Source organism: Camelus ferus, chromosome 3 (assembly GCF_009834535.1).
Source record: "Camelus ferus isolate YT-003-E chromosome 3, BCGSAC_Cfer_1.0, whole genome shotgun sequence".
Lineage (NCBI taxonomy): Eukaryota > Metazoa > Chordata > Mammalia > Artiodactyla > Camelidae > Camelus > Camelus ferus.
In genome coordinates, this window is record NC_045698.1 from 25409509 (window position 1) to 25432070 (window position 22562).

At 39.6% G+C, this 22562-nt stretch overlaps 1 protein-coding gene across 2 annotated transcripts in view; it reads left to right on the plus strand.

Moving 5' to 3' along the window:
• Positions 1–22562, plus strand: part of SLC1A3 (solute carrier family 1 member 3) — a 74928-nt gene that overhangs the window by 12174 nt on the left and 40192 nt on the right. Inside the window, exon 3 of one of the 2 annotated variants that reach the window (XM_006185135.3) lies at positions 8868–9005. In XM_006185135.3, the coding sequence (XP_006185197.1) occupies positions 8868–9005 (138 nt within the window). Of the gene's footprint in view, positions 1–8867; positions 9006–9356; positions 9459–22562 lie in introns of those variants that run through there. The other variant, XM_032471109.1, reaches the window with a different exon arrangement.

The following is a 22562-nucleotide window of genomic DNA, read 5'->3' on the forward strand; positions in this document are numbered from 1 at the left end:
AACAGGAGTGGGGGAGGGTTGCAAGGTTTGCCTCAAACGCAGAATAGCTCCTCATCAGGAAATGCCTGGAAGTTTGGGCTGAACAAAAGACCAGGGGCCAAAAGACCTCTTAGGCAGGTAAATTTGCCATTATGCCCTTGCCCTCTTTATAAAAACAGGCTATGGAACTTTATTCTAGTCACTTCAGCAGGCTGGCATGAGAAAGGCCTACGACATCTCCAAAGTGGGCCACGATCTAGCCAAGTTCTGAAATAGAAACTTTGGTTCGATCTCTCAGATAATTATTCATTGAGTACCTGCCATTAAAACCACAAGGGCCACGCTGATAAAGCATTTTATGACTTATTACAAGCTTTCATAGGTATTATCAAGGACTTTAGGATTCGTTAGAAGAAACAGGATGAATTCATATAAAGCACCTAAGATTTATAATGCTTTTGGTTTACATGTTCTTTTAAACTCAGAACATTTAGCTGAGAATATTAAACTTCAAGAAGATCTTAGATACTGCCTTTCTGATCTATGTCTCTCATTTTTCAGATTAAAAAAAAGGAGGGGGGAGGCAAGGATTTGATTTGAAGATGTGAGCTGTGAAAATAGGTAGATCTAAGTTTGCACTGCATTTTGCCAACATCACTTACTGACCATGTCATCTTAGTCAAATGGCTTATTTTTTCTGGGGCTTAGTCTCCTTGTCTATAGGATGGTGATATTAAGTTCTGTAGTTTTGCTATGAAGTCATTTAAATAAAGTATCTACTAACATAATTTACTGGCAGCATCAGGCCCAGAATCCTCATCTCTGACTCTCAAGTCCATGATCTGTCTACAGCATCATACCTGCTTTCCTGCATACTGAAAAAAAAAAACCCAGTCTTGTCAGAGAATTAGGGATCGAGAGCTATCACTCTTAGTTTGTGAATCTAGAAACCATAGTTTAGTCAAGAACCAGTTTCCCAAATCATAAGAGAAATCAGTTTGGAAGAAAGGGGCTGTTTCTAAGGGTAGGCACCTGTGTTCACAGAGTGCAGTAGGGAATCAGATTCCCTGGAGAGCTAAGCGATTGCTCTGTTCAGGGAAGGACTTTGCAGGTCAGACAAACTCCTACCCATCCTATGCAGCTCACTTGGTGCGGGTGGGAACTGTGACCTTGCTCTTAACCAGTAGAATGTGACAAAGGTGACGCCACTCCTGTGATGTTCCATCATGCGTTAGACTGTTGTAACCTTGAGGGAAAGCAGTGCTAGCTTTTTTGTTTGTGTGTTTGTTTCTTTTTTTAAATAAATATTTTTATTTACTTATTTTGGTCTGAGGTATGGAGGTAATTAGGTCTATTTATTTATATTTTTAGAGGAGGTACTGGGGATTGAACCCAGGACCTTGTGCATGCAAAGCATGTGCTCTACCACTTAAGCTACACCCTCCCCACTGTGTGTTTGTTTCTTTGCTACAAAAATGAAAAGCTGCTAGCGGGGAAACAGTAGTATCTTGTCACATAAAGTCAGTGGTGCACTGTCAACAAAAATATGTGATACTGTTGTATCCTTGAGACATCTTGCATACAGGTAGACAGCCTGGCCTCCTTTCTGGCTAAAGATCTACAGGCCATGCTGTTTCTGGGCAGGAGTTTGAATGCGCTTTGACTGGTTTGCCGTGTAAATGCTAGAAGAGCTGGTTGGCATTTGGTAGTTTCCTTATGGTTGGCCTTAGAATGTGAGGTCTTTCAAGACCAAGGCCACTACTATTTTTAAATTCTCCTTTGACATCTGAGCTGTTGGGCATCATCCCTTTTTCTGGAGAATTCTGCAGTGTGAGTAATAATTCTAGAAGGCTTTGGTCTACCAATCTGTTCATGACAGACGATGCAGGTAAAGCAGGGACCTTAGTAAAATTTTACTATTGTAAACGCCAGCATCCAGCAAAAGTTAAATTGAGTGATTCGGCCTAAATTTTACTTCAGATTGTACCTTTTTCTTTTATTCATAAGCTTCTTAATATTTTCAATAGTTTTTTCAAATTAGATATGGATCAAATTCTTAAAACAGGTCTTTAGCTTTTAACCTGTGTGTGTTTGGCTTTCAAAAGCAAGCCAGTGAGGTGCTCTTTCTGAGGCTACAGTGTGCACATTGTGCCTTAGTTTAGAAGATAAAGTGATATTTAATCTTCCAAAGAAGTTTTTGTTGTATAGAATCCCCAGGGGAAACAGTGAACCCCTGAAGGTCTTCCTATTTGAGCTTTCCACGTTAGGAAAGAGAAAGTATTTAAGTAAACATGTATCTTTGTTCATATCATTCAACCAGCACAGTTAATTTTGATCACCGTAGATATTTTTGTGAAGATACTTCCTAGATTCTAGAAATCTGGTTAACGTGCTACAACAGGAATGCTGTAAGACTGTTGGCCGATGCTATACAGTGTAAGCTTGTTGTCTATCTGTTTTATGTACAGAAACATGCTGTTGCACCAGAGACTGACACAACATTGTAAACTGATGATACTTCAATAAAAAATAAAATAAAAATTAAAAAAATTTAAAAGACACTAAAAAATAAATTAATAAAAAAGACCATTGGCCGAGACAGCAATCCTGATATTGCTCGTGACTTCTATGTATTATCTGATGTCACCAAGATGCCAACTTTGCAGTTTGCTTCACCTCTAACAAATCCTGTTAGGAAGTTATTCTGGTTTTTATTGTTATTTTTGCAGAGTAATCAATACTAAAGGATCTTTTCTTCTGCACTGAAGGTCTGGTGCAGAGTAATCAATACTAAAGGATCTTTTCTTCTGCACTGAAGGTCTGGTGGCCATTAGTTCTCGGAATATCAATCAATGTGCTTACGTTAAGTGCCCACTAATGGGACTCAGCTCTGCAGAGGCAGTGAGCTGCTTGACCAAAGGGATGCAGGCCTCCCCCCACCCCTCTCCCTCTAAGTGGTCTTAAGGGCATCGTGGAGGGGGCTCTGAGAAGTCTGCATGAGGCTGTGAGGGAGGCCCTTTTCATTGCTGGGCTCTGTAATCAGAAACCTGAACTGCTTACCCCAAAAATCAGTCTTCGCATTCAGAGCATTTCCTCTTGATTTGATGCTGATAACTGACCTTACCATACTGGCTTCACCTCTAACGCTGCCTGCCCCAGCAGAAAGCTGAAGAAAAAAAATGTCTTGTTTTTTAATGCAAATTCTGAATACTACATATTATTATTAATTTATTTTTTGCAGCAGGGGAAGGTAATTAGATTTATCTGTTTAGTTTTTTACATTCTATTTTTTATTTTTATTTTCTTATTGAAGTACAGTCAATTACAATGTGTCAATTTCTGATGTACAGCACAATGTCCCAGTCATGTATATACATACATATATTCGTTTTCATTAAAAATGTCTTTTGTCTATTCATTCAACAAATGAATTGAAAAAAGGTAGCTGTTGACTTCATTAAGTAAAATCCACAAAAATCCTTCTTCAGCTTAAGCTCTGCATTTAGTTAACGTAATTCAAAATAGAATGAAAAGGTAGATAAAATATTGTATACTAACAGGCTCTTGAAATTAGTACTGTGACTACCTAGAAGCCGTGAGTACAACAGAGTGGGTGGAGGTCTGGGCCCTGGAGCCGGACAGGCTGGGTGTGAAGTCCACCTCGGTCACCCAGCTGGCTCTGTGAAGAGCTTGACCCGGGTCTGTGTTGACTGTGGCCCCAGCTTGTACAGCTTTGTGATTCTGGTCAGAAACCTACGTTCTCAGTGGCTGCTTCCTCATCTGTGACATGGGTAACAGCAGTCCTGGCCTCCATGGCATCTGTGCTTGTGAGAACCTGGTGTCTTGCCTGTGCTCAGGACTGCTAGATGTTGTCGTTAAGCATGGGAACCTGAAGCATGTTTTCATCTAATGCCTTTCCCACCCTTGTTGCTGACAGTTACCAAGGATTAAAATGTACTCAGTGGAGAGAAAAGGCAGGCTACTTTAATAAGTTCTAAGTAAGTTTAGTTAAATCATTCCATAAAAAGGGATTTGGTGTTACTGTTTTAAACAGTGACTTGATACTAATAACCGTACTGTGAGATCCTCAAAAGTAAGAGGACCTGTGGAAAGTTCCAAGATGTGCTGGGTGCCTCTGGGACATCTCTAGCAGGTCCAAGATTAGTACCCAAGTGCTTCTACAATGTAGTAGGCCAGAAATGCTGAAGACCCAAGGCCAGGCTATAGGGTATGTTTGTGTTTGAGAGACATTAAAGTGTAGTAGAAAGAGAACTGGCTTTTGTTTAGAATCCCCCAGGTCAACCACTTGCTTTGTAACCTTGAGCAAGTTAACTAACTTCTGAGCATCTTTAAAATAAATATGATAATGCCCATCTCATAAAGCTGTGATGAGGATCACCTCACCATTAACACATAGTAAGAGCTCAATAAACATTGACTTCCCCCAACATAATCTCTTTCCCGAGAAGAGAAATAGCTTACTTAGTAAATCCAGAGGTAGTAAACAGACGAAAGCATAGTCAGGGACAAAACTGATTCAAAGTGTACTTGCAGTGTGCTATCACTCTACGCAACTCCTCTATTCAAAGCATGTGACCTAATGCTATCCCTTATAAATAAATGATATCACCTTTCTGCTGTTACTACTGTAAATAAGAGCTTTTCAAAAATGGGGCTTCCATGTTGGAGAGGGCAAGGAAGCAGGGATATTCTAGAGTAGCTGATGCCAGGACTACACCTCCCAGCAAGGCTAGCTTGTTGACTGGAAAGAGACAGATGAAAAATACCACCACTTCTTGAGATTTTGCCTCCTTGACTTCTTTCTGTTGCCCTGTTAGACATCTGTTTAGCGTATTGGAGAGTTAAGAGGCATCGTCATTCACATATTGCCCAAAATTCATTCACTGAGCTGACTTGCTTCCCCTCCTAACACCTAGATGAAAATTGGTTGCACCAAATAAATGTGGGGTTTCATGGGGGAAGGGAAGAGAAGGTACATGGAGAACTCAAGGAGAGAAAGAGGCTGGGGACAGCTGATGTGGTTGTAAGAGGGTAGTACAGTCAGTATTGGCAAAGGTTCAACTTTGGAAAATAGGATCCAATGTACCCAGTATTAGAAAGAATAATCCCTTCCTTTGTCTACAGTGGCTTGTCTCTTGCCCCTAGAACCTGTGTTGGTAGAGCAGCTATTCTGCCAATTTGTTCTAAATTATAACTTAAATAGGTATTTCTGGACTAGCCAGGGGCATACTCACCCTTAGAAATATTGTTGTATGTGAGTAAATACATTTCTAAAGACAATCAACTTAGGAATGAACTTGTAAAACCAAGCCTGCTCTGAAATTGTTATTTGAAGGGTATCTAAAATTCCTATGAACTTGGTATGGTCAAATTCCAAAAGACCAAAATGAGTTTCTTGTGTTTACTGTCCATATTTTTTGTTATAATTGAGTAACCAATGTTTAAATGCAGTTAAATAAAAGCCAGGAAGTATAATCAACTCCAATAAAAATATATTTGATTGAAAGTAAACTGTATAAATATTTATTTGTTTACTTACACACATTATAAGGAGATGCACTTATTTTAATGTGACTTGACCTTTATATGAACACGCAGGAAAGAACCAGATATAATTCCTGTGTGCTGTTAATACTGCTGTGTTGAATAATGCATGCTGAAAATTGAAATTAAATGCCTCACCCCAAACTGAGTTCCAGGAAGATTAAAGATTCAATATTTTAAAACCAAGCAAACTATCAAAAAAGCAAAAATGTAATAAAGATTTATCAAACATGAGAGGGTGAAGGGAATTAAAGTTTACAACTCTTGAAGAAATCATCTAATAAAGAAGATGTGTAGACATTACTTTTATAAAATGCAGAACACCTGTACATTTTAAGTGATAATGTATGGCAAGCAAATTAGAAAAATGTTATAGCAAATATTATTTTAAGTATAGGCAAAGGGTAATTATCTTTATTTAAAGAATCTATATGAAATATATACACACATATGCAAACTTTTAACTATTAGGATTTAGTAAATGATTAGAGAAAATGCAATTAGGAAAAATGGTCAATATCATTAGATGTTAAATAAATTCAAACAAGAACAAAAAGAAACATACATATTATTTACTCATCTCATTCACAAACTTTGCTTCTTTTAATAATTTTTTGGATAATATTCTGCTCCTAGAGATAGGAAATAAAGCCTTCTCATTCACGAATGGGACATTAAACTGTTGGCCAACCCATTGGGAAGGCAATTTGACAGCATGGATTGAGGCAGTAATATGCTTTATTTTTCTTTTCCTTCCAGTTTTATTAGATATAATTGACATACATCACTGTGTAAATGTAAGGGGTCCAGCATGATTTGACTTAACATACATCACAGAATGACCATCACAATAAGTTTAGTGAACATCCATCATCTTACAGATTAAAGAAATAGAAAAAAAAAATTGTTTTCCTTGTGATGAGAACTCTTAAGATTCACTCCCTTAACAACTTTCATATATAATGTACAGCAGTGTTAATTGTATTTATCATGCTGTACCTTATACCCTAGTACTTACTTATCATGTAACTGGAAGTGTGTACCTTTTGACTGCCTTCATCCAATTCCCCCTCCTCCCACATCCCAACTCCAACAACCATAATTCTGATCTCTTTTTCTATGAGTTTGCTTTTGAAGTATTATTGACCTACAACAAACACTATGGTAGTGCCTGGTATAAAACATGGTGATTCAATATTTCTATACATTTCAAAATGATCCTCATGATAAGTCTAGTTACCATGTCATGCTACAAAGATATTACATAATTATGCCTATGCTCCCCACATTGTACATTTCATACCCATGACTCATTTATTTTGTAACCGAAAGTTTATACCACTCAATCTCCCTCACCTATTTCTCTCTTCCCACTACCTGGTAGTCAGATTCTTTAATGCACTGGTTCCCTTTCTCTAAACTACACAAAACCAAATATCCCTAGGTAAAAAATATCCTTCATATATTCATTATGGTGTTATTCATAAAAGTAAAAAATGCTAAACAGCTTAGTGTTCAAAAAAAGATACAGAGTAAATTTTGATACAATCATTGGATCTGATATCATGAGGCTTAAAAAGCTCTTTATTGTGACCATATATGGAAAAGTATAGCCCGTGTGATTTCTGTATATTTAACTCTGTTTGGGAACATTCTAGAAAGAAACTCTCAAAAGCACTAAAATTGTGTCTTTGCTCTACTGAAGAGGCAGGAAGTGTGAAAGGTAGTCAAGAATGTGAGATTGAGTCCAAACATCCTGGGTTTCAATCCCAGCTCTGCCACTTGAGTAGCTATTTGACTTTGATATGGAAGAGCTATTGGAATCGCGCAAGTTTTAAATTCACTACGATTAGATTTCTGTCAGCATATTGGTGGTAAAATAATACCTACATCCTAGGGTTTTTGTGAGGATTAAATATACTAATACAAGTAAAGCACTAACAATAATGCCTGGCAAATAGTAAGAGCTCAGTCAGCATTAGCTATTTGCTATTTAAAAACCAATATAAAAGACTTTTGCCTCCACTTTTCTACATTTTCCAAATCAACTTTTCTCTCCCGAATATATTACTGTTACATTGGGAAAAAGCAATACATTTTTTCTGAAGGTCCTGTAAACAGGGTCAGCTGGATTTTCTAGTTAAATAGATTCAGCTCTATTGGAATATAATGGTATGTAATCAAAGAATGGATACTTCATGTTGCTGGGACCCAAGACTTGAAACTGGAATTGCAGTGACGATTGAAATGAACTTTGTGTTCCATTTCATAAGTTAGGATGGTTCAATGTCCTTAAAGGACTGCTTGCTTCCTTTGGAAAAATTTGTGTCTGCACAGTATTCTCTCCCCTTTCCTAACCTCTAGCTTCTAGACAACTCAGCACTTCTCTATAACTCACATGTTTTAGTAACAGCAAGGCAAAGTTTTTGAAAATATTTACGATAATGGAATAAGCAAATTTGGAGGGCAAGGAAAGTTGATTAGGGAAAGGGAGTAAATTTATTCAATACATTCATTAATTACCAAACATTTCAAAAGGCATCATGCATAATTTGGTTTATGTATAAAATTACGATTTAAAACTATTTTTTAAAGTTCCAGGAGCAGAATCAAATTAAGGGGAAAATTGCTCTCTCTTTCCCCTATTTTCCCTTAAGTTTTATGGGGAAAAAAAACTCTCTGTTAATTTTGGAGTCTTCTCTTGCCAGCAACTAGCAAGTCTGTACAATTCAGTTGCCAAGGCAATATCATGACCATGTAGACAGAAAGTGTGGTGTGCAGACAGGGAGATGATGAAAACGAATTAATAATGTGAACAAGAAGAGTTTTTTCAATTGGAAAAATAAAATTACACCACCCCTTTTCACCCTTTGTAAGTGGCTGCACTAGGAGTTCTAACATCTGTTGTTACAAAAGAATTTCAACATAAGGTTTTATTTTTTCCCTATATATTGCTTTGTTCATGGATACATGATTTTTGTTTCCAACTTATGCCCCAATCTTCGTAACTCTGTATTGAGCCATGTCAAAATTGGTTCCACTGCATTCAAGTTAGACAAAGGAATTTTTTACTTGCTATGATCAGGAACGTTTTTTTTTCTGTAAGTTCTACTTGAAGCCCTGGATTCAGCCAGACCTTTCCAGACTACGACTGAGAAGATAAGCATACCCCTTGCTCCCAAGCAGCACAAATATTTGATGCTTAACTAAATTTGCTCTTGTCAGACAGAAGTGATCACCAGCCAAATACTTGCTTATTTCTCTAGGACTGTTACTTCAGTTTCAAAAAAGACTCAGTTTTTCTTCTTTTTCTCTTCTTTCAGGTACAATCCTTGGATTTACCCTCCGACCGTACAAAATGAGTTACCGGGAAGTCAAGTACTTCTCCTTTCCTGGGGAGCTTCTGATGAGGATGTTACAGATGTTGGTGTTACCACTTATCATCTCCAGTCTCGTCACAGGTACCATATGCAGTTTTGTTTTGTTTTTGTTTTTCAAGTGTGCTTATCGCAAAAGATCGCTTAGAAAAAAACGAATGCTTTAGGTTTCTGCTGGATGCATGCTCTGTTCTAGAAAATAAAAGTCCCTTCGAAATGATGGAAAGGAGGCTTTAGTAATGCATGAATGATTATAACTCTCGTATTTTACCAATCACAAGAGGAAACGGATTGAAACAGCCACGTAATCTGGTCCGCCTCGCTACGAAAGAGGCGCCCTGCTAAACACTACACAACCAGTCTCCTCTGACCACAGCGATGTAGTTGACAACAGCGTACAACAGGTCTGTTTTCTCACCCTCTTATCCCACCCAGATAACATCTGGTTGGACAGCCTATTAGCTATTGATGCAAGAATGCTTGTTCTCAGAGCCACCACGACTTGAGCGGGAGCCTTCTTGGAAGCCTCATCAAGAGGTAATGCCCACAACACACTCACCAACTCTGCTGCCACCAACACTGTATCTTTTCCTGGTGAACCCGCATGATTTCATTCCCTTCTCCATTGTCCCCCACCCCCGTTGCCTTTTACGCTGGTGGGAGAATGGGGAGGGGGTGGGCGATTTCCCCAGCCAGATGTTTTGTCAGTTGACGCTTGGATTTTCAAGGCGTGGAAGCTTTGCAGGCTAGGAGTCTTATTTTCTATGACAGAGAGAGAGCGATTTACTCCTGCATGGGACGTGGTTGAAGAGTTTTGGTACATGCGATTGGTGAATACAGACAGAGCCAAGAAGTTTTAGAAGAATGTTGCTGTACATTCCTTCCTGCCCACTCTTCTCTTTCCCCACAGCACATCTCTGACTTGGAGAAGGAATATCCGTAGCCACTGCCCCAGCAGGATGGTTTCTAGGTTTGTAGCTAAAGCCCAGAACTCAGGTATTACTGGCCCTGTTTTCTTTTCCCTCCTTGGCTTACCGTCCACCCTTAGGCAGATCCTTCTGTGAGTTGGCTCTGAGCATCTTTTCCCCTCCCAGGGAGTTCTCAAGGATATTTATAATATCCTTTCAAGATCTCTATAATAAGAACTTCATAGAACAACTCAAAAGTCTTGGGGCAAGATTCTAACTACCACATGCCTTGGAAGGTTGGCCATTTCTTGGATAGAAACTATGTTAGTTTTTGTTTTTTTCGATGCCTTGCAGATCTCTGCTGGCTTCTACTTGTCCAGGTGTTTAGACAAGTGATTGCATGTACAGAAAGCTCCCATTGGAGGATGAATTGCCCACAATAAGACAACCAGGTAGACAGGGTGATTTGGGGGCGCTTGTTTTTGAAACTGGCCTGGCCCATTGCTGATCAGAGGTAATCATAGCAGCCACGATTCTTATCACAGAAGCTAGATTAATGCTGACATAAGGGCACATCCTCATAATCCAGGCACTGCCATTGTTCTGGGAGACAAGTCCGGGCAGTAAGCACTTAGAGGATAGAACTCTCATCTGCCATTTTATTTAGTGGAGCAGAGGCTCCCTTTCCACCCCGGGCAGTAAGCACTTAGAGGATAGAACTCTCATGTGCCATTTTATTTAGTGGAGCAGAGGCTCCCTTTCCACCATCTCTACCGGCTGGAGTCTGAACTGAGTGCCTACAGGTTTCCTGGATGCAAACAGAGGGGTCCTGGATTCCTTTATACTATCTCTTCAAGGGTGAGACCAGTGTACAGAGGTTTCTGCTTTCAGATAATTGTGCTGAAAAACCCACCTTGTTACCCTTTATGGGAGCAAAGCCTTCATTCGGTACAATTAGAGAAAATATTACTTCCCTTAGTAGCAGTCCTAGTTAACAGTGACTTTGAAGTGGAATTTCCTCATATTTTCTTAGTACTTAATAGATCAACTTTACTGAAGGAAAAAGAGTTTTCACTGAGTAATTTTTCAGGGAAAAAAAAACCCACTATAATGCAATCCCTCTGTGTGGTTAAAAAGAAATTTGTGGGTAAACCTTGGAGAAATTATCAATATTTATAATATTGGTGTTAAAGAAAAAGGAATTATAAGCTGCAAAGAACCAGTGTAAAATGAACTTTTAAAATGTAACCTAATTGAAGTTGGGAAGGCTGCCACTGGGACCATTAAAGGAGTCTCCGCTCTTTTCCAGGACTGTTAAGACAAGGGGCTTAATTTAGTTTGCGAAAGATCTTTTTAAGGTGTTAGTCTCAAAGGAATACCTTCCAAACTGCATGGTAATTTAGATCCTTATGATCAATTGCAATGAATGATAGATTCAATGAGAATTTCCTTCAGGGTTTTAAGTATCATGATTCTAAACCAAAGCAGGATGAGGGGGTGGAGGGAATTCTGTAAATTACACACACCTCTGGAGGATCCCTGTGTGTGCTGGGAGATGTGATTGGAGAATGTGTTGCCTAGGGAGAGAACAAAGTCAGGGTCTTCTATTTGAGAATGGAAAAGCAAACCAGTTTTCACCCAGTGGCCAAGCAGGTGACATGTATATATATGAAGCTGCCCTTTTTGTTTTCCTACATAACAGAATCATGAATACAGAGAAATATTTTTCTTTGACAAGAGAAGTAACAGGGACAAGTGTGATGATAATGGAAAGTGACTTGCTGCAGAATAATGTAGACAAAGGGAGGCAAGGAGGCAATAGGGACCTGAAAACTACCAGCTCCAGCCCATTGTTGCCATGTGCCAACAAGGGGCACGCCTCCCAATTTCTCAAGAGAATCCAGAAATCCAGAAATGTCTAAGAACCTCTAGATTTTTAAATGTTGGTATCATTAACAGAACAAGAATAGAGCAAGCCAAGCTAAGCACATCTGTAGGCTCAGTCCAACCCTTTGGGCTACCAATATTGGAACTCAGGATTCAGTGTCGGTGCTATTAACACTAAGAAATGCACTGATAAACTTGTGCAGCCATCGGGCTACTGCTGGGTTTCCTGTGTTGCGTATTCCACTGTTGGCAGTTCCATGCCAAAGCTTAACTCTAGGTGGAATCAGCTACTGAACACCACATTCATTGTCTGCTAACAGTTGGTGGAAAACCTCTCCATCTTCTGTGTATAACCATGTTGTGGTCACAGTTGTGCTGTCCTTTTCTGCCTGTGTCAGGAACACAAGACCGCAACGCTCCAAGTTCAAAAATCCCAGGGTCTGTGCAGACAAACTGCTATGCATGAAATTATTGCATTGTTTGCATTTGATGGTTTGTTTTAGAAGATTCTGTACATTTCATCGTTTTTAAAGTCTGAGAAATTTAAGTTAGTTTTTCATACTTAAAACATCCCTGTTGGTAAATTATGGTTCTGCAGCCCCTGGAAGCCATGTTCACCTCCCAAATTTGAAATTTTAATCTTTCCAAACATCCTTGGTGTGTACTAGCATTCCAGAAGCTGCCAGAGGGAAGCTGCGAAAAAGCCTAATGGCTAGATTTGTACTCAAGTACCTATTTGTTTTGAATAAGAAGAATACATCTGTGCCAGCATACTACACAATAAAACAGGGGGTTGGCGCCAATTTCTGTTGATTTGGTCAAGATAGGTGGTCAAACTAGATACATCATGCCAGAAATATGAGTTGGATTGAATGATTTACCCTGATTAAATCCACGACGTAATAATTAAATTCCATTTCAGGTCGTTCTGTGTAGACATAGCGATCACCTCCTCTTTCAGAATCTTTTCAGGAAACTAGTGCTTTCTCCTTACTCTAAGTGTGCATTCCGCTTCAATCTCTTACCTCGAAAGGAAACTTTTTGTGTCTGCAGTTTTCTAGAAGGGGGAAATGTAAGCGTCATTTCTGACAGCCCCTGTGGAGGTGGGCATTTTGTAAGTGAAAGTGGGGGGGGGGCCCACAGGAAGAGTAAAGGCAGAGCAGGGTCTGGGCCAGTGGCGGGCACGCTGGAGGTGGGATTATAAAATGGATAAAATTTCTCTTTTAACACTAGTTCGTTTCATTCACTAACAGCTATTTTTTGAGCTCCATGTCAAATATCAAGCTAGGAACAGGGACACGTGAACAGAAAGATATAGTCCCTGAGAGATATGTTGGGGGGGTTCCCCACATCCCTTAAATCACACAACATACATAAGCAAATTCCAGTTCCAACTAGTGTAAGGAAGTAAGGCTGGTCCTCTGTATTCAGAAAGAAGATGTTTGATTGATTTAAGAACATGATCCCAAGTCTGATTTTTCGACTCATAGCATCTCCATCCCAAAGTAATATGTGTACCACGTCTACTCTCATTTACTTAAGATGGTCTTTAAGCCAGCGCCTCAAATCATTACAGAAAATGGAAATTTCCTTTTATTTTTCTTTTGAGGAAGGTAATTTACAATATAATGAAATTCTGAATTGATACTGTTGAGGTCCAAAGGTTCTGAGAGCCTGAGACCTGACTCTCATTGTTAAAAAAAAAAAAAATGTGTGTGCGTGGAGGTTGCAAATTAGTACCAAAATAAGACTTTGTCTTTCCTGTGATACAGGGAATTAAAAGCGAATTGAAAGGAAAGATTTTCTTATTATGTGATATAATATTAATTATGGAGGGGGTTTCTGTACCACCAGAATAAACAAATACCACTGAATTTACCCCATCTGGGGGAACCCTGATCTAGTCCAACTGTCCCTGCAGTATCCCTTCCAAGTCATTGTCCAGCTTCTGCCTAAACATCTCCAAAGACAAAAGATCTTTGGAACCCATTCATCCTTAGAAAACTCTAATGACTATTTTTTGTAGCCAAAATGAAACAATATTTTTTAAACAGGGAAAAAAAACCCACCCACCTGCCTATAACCCCTCCTCTATGTGGCAAGCTCTGTGACATGTCATACTTCTTAGGCAGCCTCCTTCCAATCTATAGGGCAATGAATTCAGTGGGATGTGGGACTTGACTATAGTTGAAGCCAACAAGCTACACTCACCAGCAAGGGCTCTCTTACCAGAGAAAATAAAAGTAGAGAAGACAATGTTATAACTCATAGTATGACCCTAAGCTTCAGAGACATGACAGTTACAGTAAGAATGAGCTAAAGTTTTGTCATCTTATTTAACACCAGAGGGCAAAAAAATGAGCTAGACAATTCTTAATTCTTGGACATGTGAAGAGTTTGTTAAGGGCTTGCAAAGATGAAAGCCAAAAGCATTTAAGAAAAATTTAGTATTTTGAACTACTCATTGCCATGGCCCTGGTGTATAGCTGAGGCCTTCTTAAAATATTCCAGGCATTATGCACAAGAAAAGGGACTGTAGATTTCTCCCCTTTGCCCTCGCATGTACATTTCATAGAAGAAGAAAAAAAGTATCTCGGGTGGGGAGGGGTTTCTTTGGTCCTTCCTGCATTTTGTTCCCTGTAAAATGAAGGTGAAAATAGTGTCCGTACCTATGTCATGTGGCTGCTCAGAGACTTTACGTGTTGCACACAGTGTGTGCTCAATTAATGGTACCTATTAGCAGTAAGAGCTGTCCTGGTGGTCTACACCATAGAAAAAGAAAATTCTAGAACAAGAAGAGCTTCAGTTCAGGGGCAGGTAACTAAGCCTCCAGATTCCATGGGTCTCATTTGTCTATGATCCGTGCAGCAATCACTTTCCTATTAAGGCTAAATTAAAGAAACCATGAAGTTAATCAAGGAACATGGGGGCCAGGGAGAATTCCTTCCTCTCCACTGGAAGGGATTGGTTTCTGCCCTGCAGCATGAGATGTGATTACCTTATCACAGCTGCATATTTAATTCTAAATATTATCATTGGTTATACAACCGCCCGGTCTTTCCTGAGAAACTCAGCTCCAGTGTGTGGCACCCTGGAATCCACGCGGCAGCAAATTCTACACGCTGCTTCCACGCTGTGAGCAGAGCCTCTCTGGCTAATCAAACTGAGTCTCTGTCTCAACACGCGAACACACTTCATGGTGGCCTGGAAACAAGCCAACCAGAAAGAAGCTTCAGCCCAGCTCATCTAAAGCCAACGGGCTGGCCTTGGTTGATTTTCTCTCTAGATCTGTTTCCACACATGGGAAGGGAGGCTAAATAATGTCCATCCGAGAGGGAGCTTGCCGGAGATAATGGGAAGACCCACCTGCGGGCTAGAGAGATCACCTGGCTTCTTTGCATTGTGTAGAAAGGAAATTTGGGTAATGGAATGCTTTTTGTTGATTTCTTTTTAGTGGATTTGGGTTTTAGTAAAATAAGAACAAAATCATTTAAGTCTAGCCGTCACAGAAAATGTCCATCTTTCCATTGCGGACAACTTTCTTCAATAAGCATCTGTTGAGTTTTTTTTTTTTTTTACATACCAGCCACTTTTCCTAGGACCTGAGGATACCAAATGAGGAAGATAAGGCCCATGACCTCAAGGAGTTCAAAGTCTGGTTGGGAGATAGATTTGTGATTGTAATGTCACAGAGGATCAGTGACCCAGGGAGGAAAAGCCCAGTGGGGGACAAAGTAGGGAATGAGTAACAGGCCATCCCCCTTCCTGAGTCTCCAGTTTTCAGGCTCCCTAGTCAGGAAACAACTCTATTAGCAGGGAAGAAGCAGCGTTTTTTGTTGTTTTCCTCACACTTGACTCACCCTTAAATGAGGTAAGGGCCAGAGGTGGGGCCCCATGAGGTTTCCAACAAAAGCAACCTTGGAGAAAGTGGCCTCACAGATGGGAAGCCAGAGAGGAGAAGCACCTGACAGAGTTTCAGCCACAGAAACTTTCCCTTTCAGAGCAGAGCCACTCAGCTTTCAGGAGGGGAGCCCAGAGACCTGAGGATCCCCGAGCTAGAAGGCCAGTAGAGGTAATACTGTGTGCAACCTGGCACCCAGAGCGGGAACCCCCTCCAGCACCCCTGGAAGGCCATCACTGTGGCCTGGAAGTTTCATTCTTAGATGTTGAGCTGAAGTTGTCTCCTGTGAGGTCTACCCACCAGTGGTCCTAATTGTGCCTTATGGAGCAATAAAGGATGATGGGTCTTCAGATGGTTTCAGGAGGGCGCACCTGAGCACAGCCTAGAATTTCTGTCCCAATTCTTCTCATGTACCCAACCCTTCTAGGCCCTTCACTGACCTGGCTGCCCTTCCCTACACCCCACTGTGTTCTCAGAACTGACCCTAGTGCTCCAGGTGTCACATGACCAGATAGGGACAGTCACCAGGACCAGACCCTCTGTTAACATCAGCTGGGATTGGGTCAGCCGTTGTATCGGCTGCAACAAACTTCTGGCTCAGAATGGTTCAGCCTGTGCTCACCTAACCCCTCAGAATTGAATGTTTGTGGAAAAATTTTTGTGGTAAACATGGAGCAGTTCTTGAAAGATCCGAAGCCCCAGGCTCAAGGCTTTGTGTGAGATTTAACTTTCTAGAAGGCTTGAGCCTCTGTGAGTTGGGAATTCTTATCTGTGAATTTCAACAGCTTCAAGGTAGCCTGTGGTTTTGATCAATTCTGGTTTGTAAGACATTTTTGAAAGTTTCCTGAAAAAACCTAAAAAGAAACGATTAAAGCTTCCTTTAAAATTAAATTACTCTCTAAAAAAAAATTTTTTTCCCTGTGTTATTACCAATTTGTTGATTTCTTTCAAAGCTCTGTGGGAGGTGTTGGAAAGAGATGCTTTTCTTCTGTTGATATGATAATGGGTTTCAGCAGAGCGATGATGAATTCTGATGAATTCTTACTGGAGATTTGTACTTAAGGATGTATACAGTCACCCAGTCTATTGACTTTGATTTGAATGGACTGTTGTTGGGAGAACCATTCACCTTGGGAATGATGGGGAACATGTATTCCATTATAAAAGACTTCTGTATGATGCTAGACTTTCTACCAACAGGAAAAAGAGAGAGAGAGAAAGATTTTACTGCCAGACAAGGCTTTCTGTGACGATGTCATGGATTGTATGTCTTCAGAGGACAGTACCTCATCTTCCTTCTTTTCCATGGTTAGTAGGTCTTGATGAGCAGAAGGAAGGCTTTGGATCAGTGGTATTCTCTGCTGAAGGACAGATAGATCTGCCAGAATGATCCAGCCAATTTTGAATATGGGTAGAATCTAGGTTCCCAAGTCTTATGCTTGTGCCAATTCATTTCTCCAGGCAAGATAAACAACTTTTTAGCTTCTTCATGGGGAAGATCTTTGCAATAATCCCAGATCCGCAGGCTGGAAGCCGGTGCACCACCTGTGACTGCACTCGGTTTGCTAACCCATCAACATCTACATTACCAGTTAACACTGCTTTCAGATGTCCATTTCCTCATATGGGGAAATAGGTTTTGCCATCTTTATATTTACTTTTTTAAACAGTGTTCTTCCTCAGGGAGAAGAAACTTCCCCTAATTTACTAAGGGGGTTTCCTCTCACAGGGCACTGGATTAAGGGTGGCCAGTGCCTGAGCCCTGTGATGTTGGCGGCAAGCAAATAAGACAGAAGAAGCTCTTGGCTAATCATTTAGAAAGGGTTCCACAAGAAGAGGAAGATGGCAAAATGGTTGTGGGCCTCTTAGATCCAGCCTGTTGAAATGACATTCATATTACAAGGAGTTGTCACTACTGTTAGGAGAAAACACACACACACACACAAACACACACATGCAATCTTGTCTCATCTATAATGACCCTGGATCCCCTTCCCCGCCTACACTCCTTCACACCACTGGATTATTTTGAAGCAAATACCAGTATTTCATTATGCTTCTAAAAGCAAAGAACACAGAAGACAGGCACAATATTTTGACATGATTTTAACCTGTTTCATGTTTCTTTAATGTCTTACTATACACACACACACACACACACACACACACCCATCCATACACACCAAGAGCTGTCAGTCACTTAAAAGTGTTGCCAACCAAGCTCTTTACTTTCTTTCCACTTATGGTACAATCTTCTCTACCGGTGCTTTGTATTAATTACCACAACTGTCAGACAGCCAGGACATATGTCTTTAGTAGGAGACAGTGTAATAAAATATGGATGCGGTGAAATCTGGGGACAGTTTTTCATTATAGCACAATATGAGTGTGTGTACATGTGTGCATAGCTTTGTATGTATGTTTTTTTCCAAAGTCCTTCCAACTGTGAAAAGTACTGCAGTCTGATGGTGCCTCTACTGTTGGTAACTCTTTAATTTACAACTTTTCCTGAACTTGTTTCTGTACTCTAAGGCTTCCCAACGAGATCGTTTCTAGTTAAGCTGTCATTTGAATGCATTGTTCTCAAAGGGGTTTGTGCTCCAAGCTGTAGTTTCAAATAAAGCTAACTTTTCCAAAAGGATATCATGATATTTTCCTAAATTGTAATGTACATACCATAAAATCCTTAATATCAGCATGTCTTACCTAAACACTAATTATTTAAGAGAAAAACAAACATTGTATAGTATAGTAGCTTCTATACTAGAATCTTGCTGTATTTTTAAATTTTAGGATAGAATTTGGTAGTCTTATCTTGGGACCCATGTTTAATGACATCTGAAAGCATTCCTTTGGCATGGACCCCAAAGTTAGTCTTAGAGCCAGACATTAATGTAGTAGCTCTTTCTTAAACATTTAAAAGAATAACACACTAGAAATGCCTAACATTTTATGGCTACATTGAAAATGTTTACATATTGGGGGGAGGGTATAGCTGAAGGGGCAGAGCGCATGCTTAGCTTGCACGAGGTCCTGGGTTGCATCCCCAGTACCTTTTCTAAAAAGAAATAAACCTAATTACCTCCCCCCGCAAAAAAAAAATGTTTACATACTGAATTCTGTATGACATAGGAACACATGTACTATGAGAAAATATGGCTCTTAGGCAATGCCAGAACAAAATTATGAGCATATTTCCATAAACAGGATAAGCTATTAAATCTAAGCATGATGACAATTTCAAATTTTCTAACATTTAGGTATAATATTTCATAGTTTTTAAGCCCCTTTTCTGCTGTCATTCACATGAATAGAGGCAAGAAACGCTAAAGAAAAACGTATAATTAAAAGTCTTTAAATTGAGAGAATTCAGTCTATTGACTTTAATTTATTCATTTTTTTTAACCTCGGAATTGGGCAATGGCATCATTACTTGATTGTAGCAGAAAACAGATGTTCTGTGGGAACATGGCTGACATCACTATAGTTCCCATTAAATAAACATCTGAACACTAACTTAACAACTACCAAGGGAGGTCAAGTGCCTGAAAAGCACTGTATACATCACATAAGCACATTTTCCAGTATGTGAAAGATATATATATAGCAAATGCCTATCAGACTTTCAACTGCTAAAAACATCCTTGTTGCCAAACCTTGCCCTCCACCACTAACCTCCCCTTGTTCCTTGGAACAATAGAAATCTATTTTACGATAGAAAGAAGGGTTCTTTTATTTATATGGTGTTCCTAAAATTACTTCTTGATATTGGTTGACTTTGGTTTATCCCAGTTTTAAGATGGCATTTATTTTTAACAGCTTTATTGAAATATAATTCACATGCATACAATTTATTCATATTAAGTGTATAATTCAGTGGCTTTTAGTGTATTCACAGAGTCATTGTATGGACATATCATGTTTTATTCCTCTGTTCATTAGTGGGTGGACATTCGAGTTTTTTGACAGTGTGCGAGGGTGCTCTTATGGATAACACTGCTATGAACTTTCAGTGACGTGTTTTTTCATTTCTCTTGGGTGTATACATTGAAATGGAATTGCTGGGTCATATGGTAACTCTGTTTAACCTTTTCAAGAACTGCCAGACTGATTTCCAAAGTAGCTGGACTATTTCACATCCCCATCAGCAGTGTACGAGGGTTCTAATTTCTCCACATTCTCGTCAACACTTATGTCTTTTTTTTTTTTTTTTTTTTTTTTTTTTTGCTTTTACCTGTAAAAGATGTATGTTTAAGCTAAAACTTTTGAGGTCATAAGATATGTGTCTGGCTATTGTAATTGCGCACTTTACATTTCAAAAAAGGTAACATTCAAATATTAAGTCTTTGGTTATACTTAAATAATTATTGAAATCCTTTAAAATGTATGTAGACTTAACCATAACTTCATACATTAAAATATAATGCATTAATTTCTTATTACAGTGAGGTAAAATCAGCTTAATTTTTAGAAAGGCTTAAAATACTTAACATTACTGAACTGTACATTTAAAAATGCTTAAGATGGTAAATTTCATGTTATATAATCTTTAACACAGTTAAGCATTTTAAAAATAAGATAGGTGAAACATTTTAATGTCAGTTCTTTGGAAAGGGGCATTCTCAATGCTTGCTTCCTTATTAATCTACTCTACCACAGCTTGGGGTTTTACACATAGCTTTCGAAGGACATCATAACACTGCTTGTGTCAGATAGCTTTCTCTCCGTGCCTGCATTTTACTTTTGGAAATGTGTAGCACAGATGCTTGGGTTATCCAGAATGTTAAGTCTTGAGGGCAGTGATCAGAAAATCTCTCCAAATTGAGACATTCCTCAGCGGCCCCTGTGGTTGCCCTGAAGAGGTGGTTGGGGTGAGGGTGGGGGTGGGGGAAGAGACAGACTGAAGCAAGAGGACCTCTGGATTACATACTCGAATTTCCTCCAAGGAATGTAGATGCTAAGCCTGGAGTGCTGATACAAACCTGACTAGTTTGAAGTGGGTTTTACAGGCTCCTTCAGTGGCCTGGTACATCTTAATTTACAGAATGGCACCCATTTTTGAAGTTCTGTTCAGATCTTTCACAGTACCATTGAATTACATATTCATTATAATTCTTTTCATTATGATCTAAGATTCTGAGTCACTTATTTTCAACTCAGAAAGAAAGCATTTGCTTCCTTAGGTGATCTGCACTCGGGTCATTCAGGAAGAGCCCCTGAAATTCCATTCTTTTAGGACATTCCCCTTTTTAAAGCACTCAAATCCGAATCTTGAGCTATGTCTTTGACGAATGACTTCTACTGCCTTTTGCCCATTAGTAAGACAGTGCAGCTCGCCAGCTGACCATTCTCAGTAATTTGGGGATTGTTTCATTCAGCTTCCATCTCATTTCTTGAATTCCCAGCAGTGAGTTTTACTTCTGCTTGATGAGCTTGTTCGTTGTGATACTGATTACTGCTAATTTTTACACCTGAATAAGGTTAATAGCCCAAGCAACTTCTTGCATTGATGGTGACATCCTCTTACAGACATAGTAAGTAATTTACAGGCTAATTACAAGTCATTCCTCTGTGTACATTAAAGTACACCCCCAAGACTTTTTGCTGTAAGGGAAATTTAAGCCACTGACCACTCTTTAAAGAAACACAACTACATTGTTGAGGGAAAACTAAAGATGGTTGGGTCTTTTGAAGTTGGTGTCAAGGATGGCGGCACTGGTGCTGCTGCCAGAGACAGGATGGATTATTGCTCTGACCAAGGGAAGTCTGGAAGTTTAAAGAACGCTGATAGAGTATTACATGGACTATCCTTGATAACAAAGGCTGGCTTTTTTCCCCCTAACAATTGGTTTCCTCTGTTTGTTTTGCTGTTTCAGATTATCCTTTTCTGTGTCGAAAGCCACACAAGGGGCATAAGATTAAAACCCTCAAAAAATAAACAAAATACCCCAAGCTTTTTGGAAATCTAAATGTTAAGCATTGTTCAGTCATGTCTGCCCCCCGTGGTTGGACAAACCACACTCTGGTATGTGTGTCCGCTTTAATCCGCCAGCCCTGTGATTTGCTTTGGGTGGCTCTGGGCCAGAGTGTCCTCCCCAAGTGCAAGCTGCATGAAGGGAGACAGCGCGTCTCCGCTCTGATTAAGCTTTGCAGTCATGCTCCCCCATAGGTACCACCCTGGCACGGTGCTGTGCAACTCTGTGCATGTTGACAATGACAATTTAACCTCCCTGCTGGGAAATGGGAGTGGGATATTAGAAGGAAAACAATTTGTGGTATCATATTTGTGGTCTCTTTAAGGAGAAAATTCCTAGTGGTTCCTCAGTCTTTGAAAACTTCCTATTTTAGTGTTTCTATTTCAGGAATACTCAGAAATAATGCTCAAAGAATATTTTTGAGAAAAAAAATATTCCTTGCAAATTTGGAGGTGCAAGAAAATTCCTGCCTGGGTAAAGTATAGATGTGCTATGTGAAGGAAGCAGAGGCGTGGGCAGGAATTTAAGAGTAAATTACATCCACCCGTATTCCTTGTGCTATTAGGATGTAAGGGTCAGGGGTCGAATTGGTCCCATGGGATGCTTCTCGTTGAAATCATTTCTGTCCACGGTCCTGGTGTCACTAGCCAAAATGTATCCATTCTAATAAAATATAGGTTCCGTATGACAGCATATCATTATGAAATACGTATTTGTGAGAGTTGTAATGGCATTAGACTTTGACCACCTCATGCTGACACCCAAGAGAGGCAGAGAAATCTTCACGATTCTGCATAACTAACTTTTAGGTTTTTACTTGTCTTCTTTAATTACTCTATTTGAAATATGCAGTCCTTCTTTTTGCAGTTTCAAGTAAGAATCTAATTTGACCATTTTCTGCTTAATACTTTGAGTCCTGTGAGTACTCAACTAACACTCACTGGTAACCAATTCCTATTTTCAGCCACGT